General features: G+C 39.1%; 1 protein-coding gene across 1 annotated transcript in view; it reads right to left on the bottom strand.

Annotated features, from left to right (window-relative positions):
- lama5 (laminin, alpha 5) overlaps positions 1–22,046 on the bottom strand; it is a 92,321-nt gene that overhangs the window by 29,603 nt on the left and 40,672 nt on the right. The window contains exons 7-22 of the mRNA XM_069659665.1: positions 11,359–11,474; positions 8,535–8,653; positions 8,026–8,116; positions 7,345–7,479; positions 7,188–7,253; positions 6,549–6,689; positions 6,011–6,148; positions 5,125–5,259; positions 4,610–4,744; positions 4,314–4,451; positions 2,160–2,212; positions 1,872–1,971; positions 1,697–1,749; positions 1,110–1,215; positions 910–1,009; positions 405–561 (exon numbers count right to left, since the gene is read on the bottom strand). Of these exons, the coding sequence (XP_069515766.1) occupies positions 405–561; positions 910–1,009; positions 1,110–1,215; positions 1,697–1,749; positions 1,872–1,971; positions 2,160–2,212; positions 4,314–4,451; positions 4,610–4,744; positions 5,125–5,259; positions 6,011–6,148; positions 6,549–6,689; positions 7,188–7,253; positions 7,345–7,479; positions 8,026–8,116; positions 8,535–8,653; positions 11,359–11,474 (1,783 nt within the window). The remainder of the gene's footprint in view (positions 1–404; positions 562–909; positions 1,010–1,109; positions 1,216–1,696; positions 1,750–1,871; positions 1,972–2,159; positions 2,213–4,313; positions 4,452–4,609; positions 4,745–5,124; positions 5,260–6,010; positions 6,149–6,548; positions 6,690–7,187; positions 7,254–7,344; positions 7,480–8,025; positions 8,117–8,534; positions 8,654–11,358; positions 11,475–22,046) is intronic.

Raw genomic sequence — 22,046 nt, 5'->3', positions numbered from 1 at the left:
GTTAAATGAAAGAAAATATATAAAACCTTTGGATGTTTATGTGCTGAAAAGTGATTTTACCAAAGAGAAATATCCTTTTTAATGTCCCCAGAATGTTGAGCTATAGAGTAAGCTGTCTAGTTCATGCAGGAGGAGCATTCATAACGGGCCACAGTCACAGTCATATGTGATTTATAATAAACAATATTTAAAGGAAAAGCACATATAAAACACTTTTTTACTGAAGTTTATCAGAAAACAGATCTTTAAATTGGCAAATAATATACTATTACTAATACTATATTAATAAACAACAATGGAAAACAACAGCTTTCTTTTTTATCTTTTATCCACTGGTGCAAAATGTAGTCACATCCAACTAAGTCATAACTGTGTGCACCAACAGTAAAGGTGAAAGTTCCTACCTGGATGGGCGACATCTGAGCGTAACCTCTCCAGCTGAATCCGGGGAACTCCAGAGGGTTGTAGCCGAATCTCACCGGTCGTCCATCCAGCGTGGTTCCCTCCTCAATCTCAAACTTCAGATGATGAAGGTCGGGGAAGTAATGATCAGGACGAGGTCTGCAGACACAAAGAGATCCATTTAGAGGGCAAAAAAACAGAAGCAATATTTTGGGATGAAGTTTATTTCTATTTTTTGTATTGTGATTTCTGTATAATTAACTCCCCATAACTAGATAGTGAAATGAGGCCTTTCTACAAGTTAAAACAGAAACATTTAGGTGTAGAAAGAAGCAGCATCTCTTTTGTGATATATCTATCTATATATAGATAGATATATCTATATCTTAGAAGTCTTATAGTTCACTGCATTTAAAAATAATATCCTCATAATTAATTCACTAACTACATATTGATTGCAAGTACAACAAATACCACTTGAAACTTCTTTCAGGTCTCTAAACTCACAGGTTACACTTCGGTCCCTCCACGTTGGGTCTGCAGCGACAGCGGCCGTTCCTCTCTCCACAAGACTGACCTGCTGAACCTCCAATGTCACACTGGCAGCCTAAACACACAAAACACATAAAAGTAAGATAAACAAATACATAACCTTTGGTCAAACCCACCAATAAAAGGTCACCTCTGTCCTGATGATGAGTACCCACCCTGGCAGCCAAAGTAGTTGTGCTCCTGCAGGTTGTAGAAGCCATCTTTACAGGTGGAGCAGGTTCCACTGCAGGCGTTGGGTTTGCAGTGACACTGACCAGTCTCCTGTCACAAACAAGAGGGAGATTATGATGATTATTTTTTAGGATTTTTTTAACATCATATTTTGGCCTTTGCCTTTATTGTGCAGTAAAGGGCCAAGGGTCAGAGGACTGCGCCTCTAAAAATGGGGTGCACGCTTTAATCTCTTAGCTACTATTATTATTTAAAGCAAGAAGGAAAGGAACAGAAAAAGGCAAATATCAATCATTAACTTTCATTTCATATCGACAGAAATTGCCACTATTAATAGTGGTATTATAAAAGTAATACAGCGGGAAGCATGGAAACTAAGGATACGTCCAGTATCAATTGTCATATTATTTAATTTTCTAACCAAATTATTAAGATGTCCACACAAAAATCCAGTATGAAATGAATGTAACACATAACAACTTAAACTGATGCTTTTTTACCTAAAAGATAAAAGTCTAAATGTGGGCTGTTGAAGTTTATCAGAGGAAGAAGTGCAGTTTAATTAGCTCACCTGTGCACACTCTGCAACACCGCTGATAGTCCCAGCAACGTTACATTCACAGTCTGCAGGAAAGAGCAGACACACAAACTTGAGTTCATTTAAGAGTTCTTTTTTTAAATAAAAACTAGTGAAACGTGTGAGAAGTGTGAATATACTGTATATGTGTGTGAGTAATATGTCTTACTGGAGCATCCATCAGGAGTGTCGGGGGAGAGGTTCCAGTACAGAGGTCTGCATCTGTCACAGGCCGGGCCCTGAACATGGTGACGGCACTGACACTGACCCTGAGAGGATTATTGACATGAAAATACACCAATAAGTCTCTTTCTAATGCCAGTACGATGATTATGACAGAGCTACAGCAAAGCAACATGACAACAGAGAACAATTTAATTTACTTTCAGGTGGAAGTATTTTGTGTTGCAGGTAATATTAACTGTTGAAAATGTGTAACAAACACACAAAAACGTACCACTGGAGGAGGAACCACGTACTGGACAGAGCCGGCAGGGTGGCAGGTACCAGCTTCAAATGACAAAGAGAGACACATATCATAAATACAATACGTTGAAGATCTTGACATTGTTTTAAATAACACAGTAATTTTAGTTTAAGTGTTTCAGGAAAATATATGTTTACCAAAGATTTCCACTGTAATTACAGATGTTTGGAAGTTATCTGGTATGTCATTTCGAAGCTAAAAACATCCATTATCTGCTTCCATTTCCTTTGCATGTCAGTGAGGATATGTATCGGCTTTCCCACATAAAGACACCAATTATAAGCTTTCCCTCCATGATTATACTTTGTTTTTCCAGGTAGCAAAAACCCTGTAGTACTTTCAGTATCGTTATCATCTCACACAGTCGTCAGTTTGTTTCACAAAGTCATTTTCCAGTTGCGCAGTCTTTCCTTGCTTGTGTTTGTTTGTTGTTGTTGAGTTGTTGTTAAACTGTAATTTGCACTGCTCGACTGTTTCACATGACATCATGATTATTGTTTTAAACCGTAATGATTTGTCCTGGCTAATTCTTGTGTATTAATTGTGGATTTACTAAATATGCATGGTCCCTGTGAAATATAATATACAAGTAATAATAACTGAAATGAAACTAAAGCTCAGGTAAAGGTGAAAGTTCAAATTTAAAGCCTGGACCTTTGCTTTTAACCTAAAAAACATCATCCTGCCATCGTCACGTCGTTATTAAGCTAGCTGACTAGCTACAGTAGCATGTAGCTCGCTCCCTGGTTAGCTAGCCTGCTGAACATCTAAAATAATAAACACTACAAAAAGAGAAAAGAAAGAGCTTTTTATGACTATTCTAGCTTGTAGTTTGTGGATTATATCTGTTGAACATACATGGTTAAGACTTTCTACTCTACTTTCCAAATTTGCCAGTTTTTTGGGCCAACACGTCAAAAATGTAGTTTTCGCTGTATTCTTTTTACTATATCATCAAGCTGATTTAAATCAAGCTAATTCATCAAGCTATCTTAAATCAAGCTAATTCATCAAGCTATATCAAGCTAATTCATCAAGTTATATTAGGCTAATTTAAATCAAGCTAATTCATCAAGTTATATCAAGCTATTTTAAACCAAGCTAATTCATCAAGCTATATCAAGCTACTTTAAACCAAGCTAATTCATCAAGCTATATCAAGCTATTTTAAACCAAGCTAATTCATCAAGCTATATTAGGCTAATTTAAATCAAGCTAATTCATCAAGTTATATCAAGCTACTTTAAACCAAGCTAATTCATCAAGTTATATCAAGCTATTTTAAACCAAGCTAATTCATCAAGCTATATTAGGCCAATTTAAATCAAGCTAATTCATCAAGCTATATCAAGCTACTTTAAACCAAGCTAATTCATCAAGCTATATCAAGCTATTTTAAACCAAGCTAATTCATCAAGCTATATTAGGCTAATTTAAACCAAGCTAATTCATCAAGCTATATTAGGCTATTTTAAATTAAGCTAATTCATCAAGCTATATCAAGCTATCTTAAATTAAGCTAATTCATCAAGCTATATTAGGCTATTTTAAATTAAGCTAATTCATCAACCTATATCAAGCTATCTTAAATTAAGCTAATTCATCAAGCTATATCAAGCTAATTCATCAAACTATTTTAAATCAAGCTAATTCATCAAGCTATATCAAGCTAATTCATCAAGCTATCTTAAATTAAGCTAATTCATCAAGCTATATCAAGCTAATTCATCAAGCTATTTTAAATCAAGCTAATTCATCAAGCTATATCAAGCTAATTTAAAAAGAGCTACAAACATTCTTTGGATCTGGTTTAATTTGTTAATGAACAGCTAAAAAACAGAATAATACAAAAGTAGCTAGTTTATGCTACTTTAATGACATGGCTATAAGGCTAGCAGAGGGAGAAGCCATCTTGATAAATGCATGAACACTTTTAACCTCCAACAACAGTCCTGCCTTTTAAACACGCTTTTAGTCTTCCTCATAAGCTATTTAGCATGCCTGTGTTTGTCAGGTGACATTAACTGCAGCTGTCACACCTCACTTCCATTATGTCAGGCAGACAGAGAGTTTTTATGTGTTTACCCTGTGTATGTGCTTTGTGTTTGTGTGTGTTATTTATACCTTGGCAGTTGGGGAAGCCGTAGGAGCCGTGTGCACAGCTGTCACACCTCTGTCCCACCACGTTTGGCAGACACCCACACTGTCCCGTCACGTGGTCGCATGTGGTGTAGCGGGAGCCCTCTGGAGAACACTGACAAGCTGCAACAAACACATTTTACACACCAGTTATTCATCAGTCTTGTCTATTCACTGATTCAGAAAAAGAAGCCAATAATTAAAAATCCCAAACTTCTACATTTATTTTGGAAAAGACGCCAGAGAGGAGTTTAGGGCATCATTAAAGTTGATCAACATACGTGTGCAGCTTGGGTAACCATAATATCCAGGTGCACACTGGTCACATGACGCTCCGCTGTAATTAGGATGGCAGTGGCAGTGACCTGATGCAGTGCAGCTGCTGTCCAATGAGGTGCGAGGATCACAGGTGCACACTGAGGAAACAAGAAGTGCGACATCTGATTAAAGGACAAATATATTTATTGTATCTTCTTCTACTAGCTGTGTGGTGCTCAAACATGTCCCTGATTCAGGCTGAGTGTTTGGATTTTAGTGGAATTTATTATTAACAGCACAAGGTGGAACTTTAATAGACCATCATAAAATTTAACGAGGCACTATAACACTTCATAACAAGGCGAATAAAGTTGAGTGTTTCCATGTGTGTCTCCTCGTGAGGCTCCAGATGTGTTCATTCTGATGGGATATCATATTCTCTATTTTTATTACAGTATGTCAGGAGTAACAGGTGCATTTAATCGGACTTTCTTTCAGGTTTCTGTGTGTGTGTGTGTGTGTGTGTGTGTGTGCGTACCTTGACAGTTGGGGTAGGAGTGGAATCCAGATCTGCACTGCTCACATCGAGGACCCTGAAACTCTGGTCTGCACAGACAACGACCGGAGGCATCGCAGCCTTCAGGCAAAGAGCCGACTGTACTGCAACCACACACTGGAGACAGAGAAACGTGTGCGATATAATTAACCGATTATTTTCTGTTTTTAACTGATGATTTTAAATGAATCTGCTCATATTTAAATGATTCTCTATTCTCGATTTTAAGTAAAAGAGTATGGTCTACTTTCTAATTTGAAAGAGAAACTAGTACACCATTTCCACAAAGTGTTAATATCTGTATCTGGACAATGTCACCCTATCATTGGCCTTTACTGTGGTAACATCACACTAGCAATGATGTTTGTCTGGCTTAGTGCAGTAAGCTTTGACTCCAGCCATACACGACTATGGACCTTTTTCACAGCGAACATCCAACAGGAGGAAAAGCGCAGGTGTTTATAGCAGCATCAATGATGGCTGTATTCAACAGAACCGTTGTTAAAGTTATTATTAACACCTGTGCTTTTCCTCCTGTTGGATGTAAAAATGTATGTTGTGAAATAAGCCCAGTACATGTACTCAACAGCTACCGGTAAATCAAAAAAGCAAGTGCACTCCATCCAGCTGCATAAATATGTAAAGTTCCTCACTTCCTGTTTAAAATAAACAAAAACTATTATCATGGCTTGTTTGTAATATCTGGCTTTCCTGCTAAATGCACTGTATGTATGTCCATATAATGCTTGTTGATGGTTCTCATAACTATTTTTATGTATTGTCTCTGTATAGAAAGACAATAAAGGATCATACAATATTACGATAAGTCTAAAGACGCAGACCGATGGACACAGAGACGTAGACTCACGTTGGCAGAGTGGGTAGTTGAAGTAGCCCGGTGCACACTGGTCGCACTGGTAACCCTGGAAACCGCTCCGACACACGCCGTGACCGGTCACGTAGTCACATGACCCGTCCAGACAGCCGGGACTTGAGCACTGACAGGCTGGAGGGACAAACACATGACTCATAAATAACACTTCTTTAAACACAAAGAAAGACACGAATGGTGCAAATTTCTTGTTATTATTATATTTAGCAGTGACTGTTTGTGTGTTCAGCTTCACTGACTGAAAGAAGGTGTAAAATGTTTACAGTGATTGACACATCTCTGCTGTTTATTCAGGAGTGTGTGTGTGTGAGGCTGCTCCTGGGTGGTAACAGGATAAACAAACAAAGTGTCTGGAATTCCTCCCACTGTTTGTCCATTTGTATTTTTGTAACAAGATATAATTGTTGCAGCCACACATCAATGTTACTGAGAAAGTGAATTAAAGGATGAATCAATAATGAATGTAATCGTTGCAGCCCTGTTATATTTGTCTATCCATGCAGCTGTCTCTCACCTTGACAGTTGAGTCCATGGAAACCTGGAGCGCAGGTGTCGCAGTGGTCACCAGTGAAACCTTGTTTGCAGACGCAGGTCCGAGTCGTGGGATCCGGCCTGCAGGAGTTATCCACAGTACCGGCTGCACTGCACTCACAGTCTGCAGAGGGAGAAAGCAAACAGGTTAGTTTATTGTCAATAAAGTTATGGGTCTTTTAAGGGAGGAGCAGCAGATTAAAACCTATTCTATATTATGAGAATGAATCCGTGTTCAGGTTTCCAAAGTGTATCTACCACAAACAAACCCCCTCCTCAGAGCAGGAAACACAAACAGACTGATATGTCGACTCTAACATGAGGTCGGACTGAACAGAGTTTTGGTCCAGATTATCACATTCCACTGAAATTCCATTCACACCACACTGATTTTCCCAAAACTCCCACAAACACCTGACTTTTACCAAAACATCAACAGCTGAACAGGCGACAGGAGAGCGTGGGAAAATGCAGAAACAGTACGCAGGAAGAGTTCACATAAGTAATCAGTTTTATGCTCTGTATTAGCACTTAAATTTAATTGTCCCTATCACACAAAAACAGATTGAAAAATATATAAAATATAAAACAAAGAACACTTGAGCAGAAAAGGAAGTCTCACTGATGATCTCTCCTGCTGTTTTGGCCTCTCCGTTGTTGTTGTTGTTGGTGGGGTAGGTTGGGATGGCTGATGGACAGAGAGCGAGACGGATTACACAACAAGAAAAATATAGATTTTAACAGTTTTGTGAGGCGTGTCTGTTGCTGTAATAACTCACGGTAACAGTCGGGGAAGTTAATGAAGCCGCTGGCGCAGGTGTCGCAGTTCTCTCCGGCGTAGTTTGGTTTGCAGAAACAGCGACCGGTCAGATCCTCACAGGTGCCGTCTGTAAACTGTGACTGACAGTTGCAGCCTGCAGGGAGGAGAAGGAGGAGAAAGAAGAGATAACCATAAGACACAGAGCAAAAAGGGACTGTTTATGATATTAATAATGTATATATACAATTTGCACTTTATTTGCAAGCCCCCTGACAGTGTTGTGCTAGAACACACTTATATATTGGTGAATGGTGAACTGAACAAATCAATTTGTAACTGATCAACGAGAGCACAGTTCACTCTGGAGACGGTGAATGGCCGCTCATGTTTCGAGAGCTACCAAGAGTTGCCGAGCTCTGTGTGTTTTATGGCAGCTGAAGTTGGATTTACGGCACCCAATGTGCATCCGGCATGGCTAATGCTGCTAGCAATTCTGACAATGCAGCTACCCGTACTGCTGAAGCCAGTTCTTATGAACATTTGAAGGAGTTTTATGAACACATTAGTACACATTCCAACGGGAAAAATCTCAGATTTTTATGCAAATTGTGCCCGCCGGCCCCAAGTCTTGTTTTAACACTGCCCTCTGAATGCTTTATGTCTGTTTGATCATGTTATTTGACAGACAGCTTTCACTCACGTGAGCAGGCCAGAGGGGATTCAATGGGGTGGTCAGGTGACCTGTAGTAGGTGGGGATACAGCGCTCACAGTTGACTCCAGTGGTGTGATGCTGAAAGGGAAGAGTTTAAGGTAAGTTAATCGTGACTGCAATAATAAAACCTATTCAAGCACAGTGATAACTTTAAGATGAAAGAGATGACAGTTATAATATTCATAGTGGACATTATGGAAAAGCACTAATGTAATTAGAAATATCTGCAATTGAGACACATGATATCTTCAGGAAACTGGATACAGAAAAATAAAAAAGGAATTGAATTGATCTAATTCTGGATCTTGCAGCGCTGAATATTTCTGATTGATTAAACACTGAAAGCTTTTTTATTTCACCACCATTCCTTTAAATCTGTGGCCTCAAACCAGTAGAAATAAGAAACAAAGATCTTACAGGGCCTTTTACTTCCTACAAAAGTCGTTTCAGGGACTTAAGGTCCAGGTTCTTTGGGATAAAATGCGACTTTAGTTACCTGACAGTTGAGGCAGACTCCTCCTCCCCTGTAGTGTCCGTGGAAGTCGAGGCTGCCTCTCCTGTGGTCGACCTCGGGATCGTAGTAACAGTCGAACGAGTGACGGTGACAGTTACAGGCTGAAAGCACACAAGGAGACATAAAACCCAGTTAGACTCAGGTAAATCTTTTTAATTGCAAGGCTGTTTAAAGAAAAGAAAACAAAAAAGAGAGAATAAGTTCGTAGTTATCGTTAGAAATCACAACCCTTAGTAGTATTTTTAATAACGTACATTCAGACTTTATTTCTTCTTCACCGACATATTTATGTGACGTCTGAAACAACCACAAACATGTCCTCTGATCTGTGAAGTCTCTTCAGACATAGCTGTTGTTTTGAACCCTGAGTCCTCTGACAGGTGTTCATTAAAAGGTGGGAGATGAAATGAGAGACACTGTAATTAACACGACCACACATGCTTCATCATTTCCTGAAGAGTCGTTAAATGTAAGTCAGATACTGTTTATTGAAGCAGAAGCAGGAAGGTCTGGGATGTTTCATGAATCATAAGAGGGTTATTTCATGTCTGATTACAGTCAGGGATCAAAGACGGCTTACGCATCTTTTTTAGGGATTACTCTCTCCTGCTTTTGTAGTTTTTAGAGATATTTTTAGAAGCTAATCCGACCTGAATATCAACCTCTCCTGAAACTTTATACCCTCTTCAGCCTGTCCTACAACTTTATGAGAAGAAGATGATGAAGTGAAGTAGGAGGAGAAGGACGAAAAGAAGAAAGAGAAGAAGAAGGAGGAATTGGGGAATAAGAAATGATAAAGTGAAGTAGGAGAAAAAGGAGAAGGAGGTGTTGAAAAAGAAGGTAAAAAAGAAGAAGAAGAAGAAGAAGAAGGAGGAGGAGATGGAGATGGAGAAGAAGAAGAAGAAGCCAACTAAGAAATACAGACACCTCTCATGGATAATATGAAGCCAGTTAGCTTAGCTTAGCATAAAGACTGGAAACAAGGGGAGACAGCTATGAATCTGTCTTCCATCGCCTCTAAAGCTCACAAAGAACAATACATTGTTTGTTTGAGGGGGGTCAGGTGAAGCATTATGTCTTTGCCTTTAATTGTATGAATGAAGAGAACAGGAAGTGTTACGGCACAGACTGACCTCATCGTGGTTCTTGTTAACACACAGAGAAAAGATTAGATACATTTATTAACTTCACATGAGATACAGAGAGAGAACAGCACGCTTCAGAACAACCTTTACTCTTGATTCAGAGTCAGTGAAACCCCGATAGAGCTTTTTGTTCTTATCTGACCCTCAGCGCCTGACAGGTGCCGGCTGAATAAACCAGCGCTCCTTATCCTCCTCCTCTGACTCCAGCTCCTGATAGTGTTAGAGGTGATAACAAGGGACAGTTTTTCTCAGACCTGAGGCACATTTGAGTTCCTTATTCTATTTTTACACCAACCCAAAAGAAACTTTAAGACTTTCCAGGGTAAAGAATCAACGAAGCTATGATTTAAGCAGACAGAAAGTTCACCTCTGAAGAGCTCAATTTATGATCATGTCCATCTCTTCCAAAGGGACACGCTAACAAATGCCTACATCTCGCTCTCTGTAGTTTCATATCACGTTGGCCTTTGGTGACCCTCTCTGCCATTTTGACTCAGGTTGTTCCTTGTTAAATATAACTGCAGCTTTGATAACAGGCGGCTCTCACATGTAAATATAACACCGAGTCAGCTGACAGACTGCAGCAGGACTCAGTCAGAGAAGACAACTTAAAATACACCTAACTTATACTAAATCGTTCTTTAGAAATGTTGAGTCTCAAATCTGTGTATTTTTATCATATTAAATGAGTCAATTTGTATGCATGCAGGAATAATTATCACAAAAATCAACTTATTTCCAAATTATATTTCACGGGAATTAATTTGGAAATTAAACACAAAAATCTCACTTTTTCATTCCACAACTTTCCTTAAAAAAGTTGAAGTTGAAAAATGTTTAAAACTTAATACAATAGTATTTTTCCCTCCACTATTTCTGACTGAAAATTGTGATAATTAGAGAGAATCACCTGTATTTTAAAGACATTCAAATATACCACCAATATATACATAGTTTTACAATGGTGTACATCCACTGTGTCCTCTTTTTTTGCGATGGAGAGAGCACACTGGATAGTGTCGGAAACGGGGGAAGAGAGAGTGGGGATGATATGCGGCAAAGGGCCGAGGGCGGGGGCTGAACCCGGGGCCGCCAAATCAGGGACCGTAACCTCTGAGGTCAGGCCAAATAGGCTCCCCAGCCGTGTCTTTAAAACAAATATATCCATAATATATGAAAAAGAAAGTGAAAAAAACAAACACAAACCAACACATGCAAGGGGGGAGAAGGGAAGAAAGTGTAAGGAAAAAAAACAAACTAAATAAATAAACAAAAGCTACACACAAATCTAAGAACATACCGGAACGTGGAGGGATTTCCCAGCATAAGTACATCAGGACAGATGTTGAGATATTGAAGTTACGTTAAGGATATTTGTATATTTTAAATCAGAGCAGCATTTCCTAGAAACACTGTTCAGATGTGCATGTGTGAAAGTTATTAAAAGGCTAACAGCAGCCCATGTGTCCGTTCAGCCTCAGTGAATTAAGGCCAACTAGTTCTGTTGAACCAACACATGAAAGAAAATGCATTCCTCTGCAGGGATCACTGATTACACTCTCTCTCTCTCCCTCTCTCTCTCTCTCTCTCTCTCTCTGTGTGTGGGTGTGTGTGTGTGTTATGACCAGGCACGAGTTCTTCCATATATGCACACTACTCACGTTCACACTCGTTGGCGCTGTAGGTCGTGGCGGGTTTCCAGGGTATTTGGTTGTGCCCGGGGCAACACTGGTCACATGACAAACCACAGGTGTTGTGCTGACAGTCGCACTGTAACCTGTAAACAACAACAACAACAACAGCAGCATGAGAAAACGATAGAATATAGTGTTAAATACCTGACAAATTAAAGTTTTATTTTGGCTTTCACTCTGTATGTGCTGCTTTTATTCTGACACACACTCGTGCAGACACAAAAGGCTGAAGTATGCAGTGGTGTGTACCTATCTCAGCCCATTGTGCTTTGGGTAAAACATCATTTGAACTCTCTAAAAAGTTCACATTCCTCTTCCTCTAACCTTGCTGTTGTCTCCTCAAAGAAAGAGAAAGAAAGAGTGAAAAGAAAAGAGAGGAAAAGGGCAAAAGTGGGAATGGACCCCCCGACAATGAAGGAGTTAATCTTCCTCCTCCATCAACGGCGGCTGACTGCTTCACCCCGGCTTTTTAATCGGATTAGTCTGTAAACCTGCGGCCTGCAGAGTGTGGCCAAAACACAGCAGGGAGAGAGAAAAAACCTCCTTAATGCTATTCTCTCGTCCCTCCAAGTCTTCTTAACCGGTCAACGAGAGACAAACACAGAGGACTGGAGTCACAGGAGTGAGCAGTGTGATCAAAAGGAAGGAAACAAATCCTCTGAAAATCTCCTTAAAAGTCTGACTCCTGTGGTTTTAATTAGATTTTAATCCCAAAACAACTATTTTCTAATCAAATATCTCAGGCTGTGGCTGAAAGAACAGGCACACAAGTGTTAAAACAGCAACATTGGGATCAAATTTAGTGGTGTTGAATTTGGTGTTTACTCTCTAAAGTTTTTTCATATGTTTGGAGATCTTTGTGGAGCACTGTTCTGCAGAGGGAGGTGTGTTTTCTAGCTCTGCTCTGTGCTGATAACAAGTCTGTGTATTGTGTTTCTACAGGCTGATTGTGTTTCCAGCTTTCACCTTTACTATCAGATCCATTCATTCAGTCGATCCCCCCTCTCTTTCCGTCCCTCACACACAATTTACTTCACCGATCACTCATGCACTCTACCCCTCCATGCTTCTTTCTTTTCCTCCCTGGCGATCAGTTCTGTTCGAGCGTTTTAGGAAATGACTTTCAATGGACGGTTTCCACCCGAATTCACTACTTCCTGGTTCGGATCGTTAGTTGTGCACTCGCAGCTTCCTGACCAGAGCGGAGTAAACTTGGTGTTTACTCCAAGAGCAATAAAGCTTCACTTTTCAATTTATTTTACAGAGCTATCTTTACGAGCACATACATGGTTTCCTGTGAGTAGCAGGATGATAAATTCAACTGACCTAGCACTGTACTGCACCCTGAGTAGGACCCTTACTCCATCATGATACAGTCTGTGATTGTGGCCTCTAAACTGTTTCTCTGCAGCTAAAGGTCGAACCGTTCAGTCACCCGCTGCCTTTAAACACAGACCTCCAGTCAGGTCTGTAACACACCTGCTGGATATAACTATTTTAAACAAAGTCCAGCATCGATGTAACTTTTCAGATCTACATTCTTTCGCTCTGACATAAACCAGGAACAGTATCTCTATACGCTCGATGAGGTCAGGAGGGATTTCTTGGAATTTCTCTGCCGGTGTTTCTATCAATCAAACACCTGCTGTGTGAAACACGTACAAATATAGTATTCCACTGGTCTCCAACCTTTTTGGGCCCCCACAGCCATGTCTGATAAAATCATGTTCATTTATTTACACCTATCATGTAAAATGTATAGATTTAAAGTGTTCCTATTTTGGATGGTTTGTTAGTTAACTGAAATGTCTCAACATTTAATCCAGAACTTAAGCGTACTGTTTTAACTGCTAGCTAACTTTTTCCACCCATTAGCCTACCTTGGCTAACCATTTTGATTGTTAGCTCACTTCAACAGTTTATCCGTTAAGTAGCTAATTAGCTTATTCAACAATTTTCTCATTGCTTTAGCTTATTATTTCAACTGTAAGCTAACCTCAACTTCAACTTTCAACTGTTTATCCATAACATTAGCTACATTTTTAAGGTATTAGTTAATATTTAAACCGTTTCTCTATTACTTTAACTTACTATGTCAACTGTTAGCTATCTTGCAGCCCTTTGTCCACTACTTTAGCTAACCATTTTATCTAACCGTTTTCCCAGTGCTAAAGCTATTCATTTCAATCTAGCTATTAAACTGTTAGCTAACTATTTAACTGTTAGCGAACTTGTTTAACCGTTTTCCCATTACTTTAGCCAACTATTTCAACTGTAAGCTAACGTTACATTAGCTAACTGTTTAGCTAACCGTTTTTCCATTACTTCAGCTAACTATTTTAACTTTTAGCTAACTTATTCAAATGTTTCCCACTGCTTTAGCTAACTATTTCAACTGTTTATACATTACTTTAGCTATTTAAAGAGCCTATCTATTACTAAAGCTAATGATTATCAATTACTTCAGCTAACTATTTCTACTATTTGCTAACCCTTTCAACCCCAATCCTATTGCTTTAGCAAACATTTCAACTGAGAGCTACTATTTCAAATGTAGGCCTATATTTCTTAAGCTAGCTATTTCAACTGTTAGCTAACTATTTCTCTGTTTATCTGTTACTTTAGCAAACCATTTCAGCTATGAGCTTACTATTTAAACACTTTGGTATAGTATTTCAACTATTAGCTACATTTTTAAACTGTTTATTCATTACTTTTTGATAACTGTTTCACCTTTCATCGATTACTTTAACTGAATTGTTTCACTGTACCCCCTGGCAACTGCAGGAGTACTATTGAGCACAAGTATATGGTTTGGAACCACTGTTATTTTTTAAATGTATTCGCCCTACTACTATGCATGACTCAAGGAATATATATTTGAATGTTTTGATAAAATTGTAAACCAGAGTAGCACATTCCTGCTCCTCTGACTGTTTAAAATATCTGAATCCAAACTATAATTGTTTAAAAATACCATTTACCAATACTTTAAACAGAGGGATTCATGTCTGAGTGATAGTTTTTTCCATCAGGTTCATCATTCTTTTATGTGTGAAATACCCAGATGAGTCAGGAGGTAAACACCGTCTGTCTCCTGAAGCTCATTTAATCTTTGGTAATTCAAAACAGCTGTATCTAAATGTGAAGTTTTCCCCCTGATATAGCTGCAGGCCCCATGAAACCATGAGTGTTAACTTTCAGACAAAATATGTCTCGATTGCAGCCGATCATGTTCAGCTCTCATAAAAATATCTACCTCTATCAGCCTCTCTACACCTCTTGATTTTGCTCTGTATTTTCTTCTATGCTTTCTATTCTAAATATTTGCAGGAATGTGTGAATAATTGTTTTGTCAGCTAACATGGGAGGTGTTGCAACAGCGTGATAGTGTAATAATCCCTGCTGGTGCCGTATGAATGAGTCGGTATATGACTAAAGGCCCTTTAGCCTGGTGTAATTCAACGCCCCGGATAGACGGGCTTTAGGTAGTGGCTCTTATCAGATTAGTATCACTGTAGGTAAAGGTAACTTCAACAGTCTTACACAATAGGTTTGTTTCACAATGGTGGTTATTGTGACACAGTAAACTTCCTTTTAGCTTTAGTCTCTATTCCAAAGCAGAACGGTCATACTGTAAGCAAGCTAACAAGCCAACAGGTGAATGTAGCATTGATGCTAAAGTCAACTTGCACCAAATCTGACCACGATTAGCTGTGTTGTTGATAGTTTCGGGAACTGTTGGAGCACAAAAATGTCCGCCAAAGGTTGTGTCACCTCAAAAAAAGTATGAGGAACAGCTGCCACTGTGAAGTAAATACTTTGCCTGCAAAATGCATATAATTGGGACATACAATGTTTTCATAACATTTTGCCTTGAAATATTAAATCTTTATCTGGCACACTAAATGGCAAGGAAGTATGGGTAATAAAACACTGCATGAGACCCCTCTCCAATTCGACTTTTAGCACTCCCTCAACACTTTCAATCACTGCTGGAATTCACTTAAACAGAATTTATGTCCTAAACTCACATATAACAAAAAAACCCCACATTTTATCTTCCTCAGCAGTTCCTTCCTCTTTATGCTTTGTTATTATCCCGACACTTTGCTGACTCTCAAAGGAAAAGCCTGTTTTCTTTTCAACCCTACACACACACACACACACACACACACGCACAGGTTCAGGAACAATTACATTTAAATACACTCACACACACACCAGCTGTGCTGATGATTAACCCAGATGTAGCCTCACCTCCCTGGGCTCAGATCCTGAGCTGGAGGTGATGCAGAAAAGTGAAACCAAATGGTGCAGAACAGAGCAAACTCTGAGCAAGCAGCCAGGTGGCCACAATATGATCTCACATGAAGTCTGAACAGACGTGTGGACGTGCCTTATTAGTGAAAAAGTGTGCTAAAACAGATTTACCTAATTATTCTCCTCTGGCTAGTTAAATTTAAAGTTTCCTACTGTTAAAGTTAGTTTCCAATTAAAGATAACTTAATTATTACACACTTAATTCTTGTTTTGACACCTGTCCAGCATGTTTGGGTCCAGATGAGTGAAGACATTTGTAGACACCTTTTTAACTGACTACTACTTAGGCTTATCAATCAAAGATTTCCATGATTTATAGATTGACTGATTAATCATTTAGGCCATAAAATAAAATAAAAGAAATGGTGAAAAAAATCCCATCACAGTTTCCAGTGTTCAGAGGTTTTTGCTTATTTTGTCCAAGAAAACTACAAAAACTAAAGACTCTTAATTTACTTTTATAAATTATATTTAAAAACCCCCCACAAATGTTCACATTTATGAAGCTGGAACCCAAATATTTTTGAAATTTTAGCTTGAAAAATGACAGGAAGGATTACTCCACTAGAAGTTGCAGCTATAGCCGACTAGAAGAGAGAAACTATAGCTAAGTGTTGTAACTGTACTGTTAGCTAACGATTTTAACGGTTTCTCCATTACCTTAGCTAACCATTTAAACTGCTAGCTAATTATTTAAACTGCTAGCTAACTATCTTAACTGTTTCTCCATTACCTTAGCTAACTATTTAAACTGTTAGCAAACAATTTTAGCTGTTAGCTTACTATTTCAACCAATTATCCATTGTTAGGCTAACCGGTTAGCTAACTATAGCAACGGTTTATCATTAACTTTTAGCTAACTATTTTAACTTAATTTACATTACTTTTAGCTAGCTATTTCTACCTTATATACATTACTTTTAGCAAACTTTATATCTATTACTTGTAGCGAACTATTTCATCAAGTGGTCTATTACTTTTAGCTAATAATTTGAACTTACTTTAAGCCAGCTGGTCTTCTGTGCTTGTTTCTAATGTGATTGAAATATGTTGTGTTCAGGTGTTATAGTATTGTAGGCTTTGAATGTTGTAACCTGATTTTTGCAAAGTTGTCTGCAGTGATTTACAGAACAGATAAAGTAAATATCATCTCTTACAGTTCAGTGTATAAGCAGTGCACAGGTAGGACACTTTAGTATTTACAGTAAAAACAGCAGGGCCATAAAGTAGTTGTATTGACACCTACTTTAAAATCACGTTTACTGTAAGGAGAATACACTGTACATGCCCTGACAAGCATATACAGTAAAAACAGCTTTTGTGGATAATAATAGAACCCAATTATTCTCAAGAGATGAGTATCAATGTGCTTTATCTCCTTAATCTTCTTAAATCCTTTCTAATCCCTGCAAAGGGAGTGAAGCCAGGACTCCAGATATTATCCACTTTTAGAAGATACTGTATATTTACTGGACTCTCTCTCTGGAGCCAGCAAAACACTGGGGGTGTGTTTTGGATGAATTGCATATAATAGTGTTTTGGAAAACATATCAGATGTCAGTCCAACTAGTTCTGCAACAAATCCCACTGTTTCCTGACAATTTGCTTGAACCTGTCAGTACCGGTTTGGTGGCATTAAAGGGGAATTACGGTATTTTTAAACCTCTTCTATTTGAACATTTTTTGGATGTGGCTGAAATGTAATTCTTGGGGGCTAATGCACCTTTATACATCCACTCAAATCCCACTGACATTGTATAACAAGATAACAGAAAGGATCCCTGAAGAGACACATTTTTGTGAAAGAGTAAGATCCCTCTTTTGAAACCAGAAACAGCCGTTACATGACTCCCTTTAAAGCCACCAGACTCCTTTGACAAAACCAGTAATTTTACCTCGCAGAAGAAGGGAGTTGCATGTCAACTGCTGCCTCAATTTTTTTGTGTTATTTCGTTTGACACAAATATTGTGGTGGATCCCAACTATCCATTAAAAACCCTAACGTCCCACTGTAAGTCAAACAATCTAATTGACTGTGGCAGCAGTAGACCAGCAACTCCTGCGTGTTGCAAGTAAAATTACTGTTTTTGTCAATGGAGTCTGGTGGATTTGAAGACAGCAATTTAACACAGTTTTTTGGCTGCAAATAAAGGTCTTACTCCTTTACAAAAGAACTTAATCTGTAGGGATCCTTTGTGTAATGTTGTCAGACACTTAGAATAACGATCTGAGCCATTCGCAAAAACAAGAACTGTTAGAAGACAGACTTTGACTGGGCGCATTTGCCTGCAGGGATTCACTGCAGCCATTACAGCTTGCTTCACAGCTGCTGATTGAAGAGATCTACATGAGTGATTTAATAAATTACCTATTAGCCCGAATATACAAACAAAAGCTTCTAGAAAGGATTGGAATATTTCAGTCTGTCATTCTAGCACGCCTTACTGTTGAAAACCTACCTAACAACATCCACTCCGTCCACAGTGTGCATTTAACTTTAAGTGTGAACAGGAAGGATAAATATCTGGACCAAATCAAAGTATTTTTAATGCCTTTAGTTAAAAAACATGACACACATCTAGGGGAGAAGGTCTCTTGCATAAGCGTGTGAGGGCGCATGCAAGCAGATATGTGAAAGTATACACACGTCTTCTTACAGTACGATATTACAAACACCCATCAAACACACAGCCCTCTACATCTGTCTGCACTGAACACATACACAAACACTGACACACACACAGAGGACACAAGGTTACGTATCAACTGTTTCAGTTTAAACACACACCTGGCAGACAGAGCGTCGAAGGATAGACTCTGCTCTGGTTACTGTCCACAGGATACAGATATGACTGTTGGTGATTTATTAGTCTGTGCCTGTAACTGTAGATCTCAGAGTCTTACATCCCCTGAGGGACCAACCTCTGCAATATTCAAACACTGAGCCAAGAAACAAGAATATAATATATTCTTCTGCTGCCTATTTTGACAGATCAATCTAGTCTCTCAATTCAGCTCTTTGCTGCACAGAAAGCACGATCAGTGACATTAAATCTAAAAATATGAACTCAAATCAAATTCTCAGCGTTGATCTTCTTATATTGCTGAAAAGCTGAAACTATCTTCTTGATGAGAAACACAGCAACTTTTTTGTAAGAAGCGTTGCTGGCAAACAGTCTAGAAAACCCTAAATCGCAGCTTCCAAAACAAGATAAATGCAGAGTTTTCACGCATCAGTTCCTGTAGTTCAGCATCTTTATGTTTCGGACAATGATAAAGAAGAAAAAACACATCAGTGTGCAAAAATATTGTCAAGACATGAAGATAAAAATCATTACAACCATCTTCATTGAAGTTTAAGGCCAAAGACCCCCTCCATTACTCTCTGAAATGACTGTTTTTTTTCACTGCAGTTTTGCCTTTTCTGCTTCATTTCTTTATTATCCTGACGTCAAATCATTTCAGAAATGTGAATGCATTTGCCCCTTCGTTCCTTTTCATCCCCACTTTATGTTGCACTTTTTACAGGTTACAACTCATCGTTTCAATCTTTTTTCTGCAGAATTTTGTCATTGACATTTACAATTTGTTTATGGTCCATTTATCTCAATTTCGACCCCTTTTTTCCCTGTTATTTTTCCATGCATATCTCCTTTGGATCCATGCATACTTACACTTTTTAACAATTCTTCCTTAGTTCAGTGCTTCCCTTTAAATCAGAGCCTGTAAAATTACATTTCCTGTCTTTTTCCTTATTAATCTTTTGCCTTGTGACTCCAGAAAACGATATCACCTGCATTAAATCCATACAGTTGTATAAATCCTCTGTTTATCAGTGTGTCCAAAACACAGATATTCAAATGTGTCCCATCTTACATATTTCCTTACAGCCTTTGGGAGCCCCCAGATTAACAGCTGATTTAGAGCAGGATCGTGAATCAAAATACCGTCTCTCTGCAATTACAGTCAATCAAATCACAGCTCGAACATCTCCTGCAGGACGTCAGGGTCACTGTGTGATCACCTCCCAGGAGCACGTTATTCGCCTCAACTGTTCATCAAACTATCTGACAATCCCACCTCCCCTCCCGTCTCCCCCTCGCCTCCCCTCTCAAATCCCTCCGTTCCTCCCAAATCCCCAAATCACTCACGTGCAACAACATGGAAAGAGCTGCATCACCGGATTTAGACTGACTCCAGATACCTTCAACAAGTCTGTGCAAGTGTGTATGTGTGTGTTAATGCATGTCTGAGGAGAGAGATACAGGTGATATATGATAGAGGTGTGTGCGTGTGTGTGTGTGTGTGTGTGTGTGTGTGTAGCCCTAAAAGAGAAAACAGACAGAGAAGTAAGCTTTACAGGCGGATGTGTCATTGTTCAACACTGTGTGCGTGTGTGTGTGTGTGTGTGTGTGTGTGTGTGTGTGTGTGTGTGTGTGTGTGTGTGTGTGTGTGTGCGTGTGTTTGTGTTATTCACGGTGGATTTGACCGTAATGACAGCTTATTGTAAAATACACAGCCTGCAGGCTACACACACACATACACACGCACACACACACATATACCTGAATAACCTCCACACTCATATACATTGGAAAACACACAGACATTCACATGTGTTATTAAATTAATCACATAGCGCCCACTTCCTCTTCTTTGAGAGACGTATACTTATGGGGAAATTCACACACACACTCACACACACACACACACACACACACACACACACACACACACACACACACACTGAGAGTCTACATGTATTAAAACAAGCTCCATCTTGTTTAAAAACAATAAAAACTAAATAAAGGGACAGGAAGTTTATTTCCCTGGAAGTTGTAATCAGAGAAAACGTCCTCCTCTCCACCTCCAGCTGTTTCTTTCCAATGAAACTGAGAAAAACACTTTTTTTTAACCACCTATTTTACTCACTTATTGGCTGCTCATTTCTTCCCTGGCTGTTCTCGCAGCATTTCTCTTCTTCTGTCTTTAAATGGGGAACTGTCTTATTCTTACAAACGTGTAAAAACACCAACTCTATGCTGGAGTTTATCACACGACAAAGCAATCACAGCATTCTAATCACTGTTTAAAAAGTACATGTGAGTTTGATTGTACAACCTTTAGAGGTGTTCTAATATAATGCAGAGCTGAAATGATGAGTCAATTAAGGGATTAATCATCCATCATTATCTATATCGCTTATCCTGTTCAGGGTTGCGGGGGGGCTGGAGCCTAACCCAGCTGTCATAGGGCGAGAGGCGGGGTTACACCTGGACAGGTCACCTGTCAATCACAGGGCTGACACACAGATACAGACAACCTTTCACGCTCACACTCACACCTACGGGTAATTCAGTGTCCCCAATGAACCTAACGAGCATGTCTTTGGACTGCGGGAGGAAGTAACCCATTCATTCACACACCTTCTAGCTGTGAGGCAACAGCGCTAACCACTGCACCATGCAGCCAAGTGATTAATCAATTGAGAAGAAATCATTCTCATTAGCTAGCATTTTGATAATCAATTAATTGTAGAAGTAGGCAAACTTTTTATGCAAAAATTGTAGCTTTGCATTTGTACTCAAAATGCATTAAAAACATACAAATTTATCAATACACAACAATTGTAATGAATATTTATACCTCCGAACTCCTTGTTTTTGTTTTTCTTTAATGAGAAAAATTGTGTATTTTACCTGAATAGGTATTTTTAACACATATAAAGATTCAGCAGCTGATCGGAGACAATCCTTTCACACTGCCAGTTAAAGGCGGGATCATTACGCCTCTGTTAAAACACACAGAAGGCTGAATGTTGGGTGAAGTCGTTCCTCCTCTGAGCCAGCATCAGAGGTAGTACGGTGTCAGTGTGAACGGCGGAGCCTGCAGGCCAAAACAGCTGCGTGTGTGAGTTTGAGACAATGTCAACATGGCACGCTGCTTTTGCTTCCACACTGCACGAATGCGATTTAAAAACACACACTGGGGCGGCTTTACACCAGCGCTGCGTGGTTCGATGTAAAACAGCCATGTTGGCGTAAAGGTGGAGCTTCTTTACGGCGCAGAGACAATGAAGCAGCTTCAAATGTGAAAAAAATGCATTGAAATGAGGCTGTAAACAAATCTTTAACTCCACTGACAGAGGAAGAGACGTTTAAATAAACATCAGGTGTCAAGTTGGTACTAAACCCTCCATTTGATCTGACTGTGTGTCTGACGTTTGACCCTGATGCTATGAATTTGGCGTTGGAATAAACAGTTCAAGACTTGTTCCTGCAGATCTGAAACTGACTCTTGGTGAAATCTCCGGTAGCAGAATACTTTTATTT

The sequence above is a fragment of the Semicossyphus pulcher genome, unplaced genomic scaffold (assembly GCF_022749685.1).
Source record: "Semicossyphus pulcher isolate SPU_LCO1_2020_fin unplaced genomic scaffold, fSemPul1.0.p SCAF_13, whole genome shotgun sequence".
Classification (NCBI taxonomy): Eukaryota; Metazoa; Chordata; class Actinopteri; order Labriformes; family Labridae; genus Semicossyphus; species Semicossyphus pulcher.
Note: the sequence above shows the minus strand (reverse complement) of the source record. Positions and strands in the feature narration are given on the sequence as shown.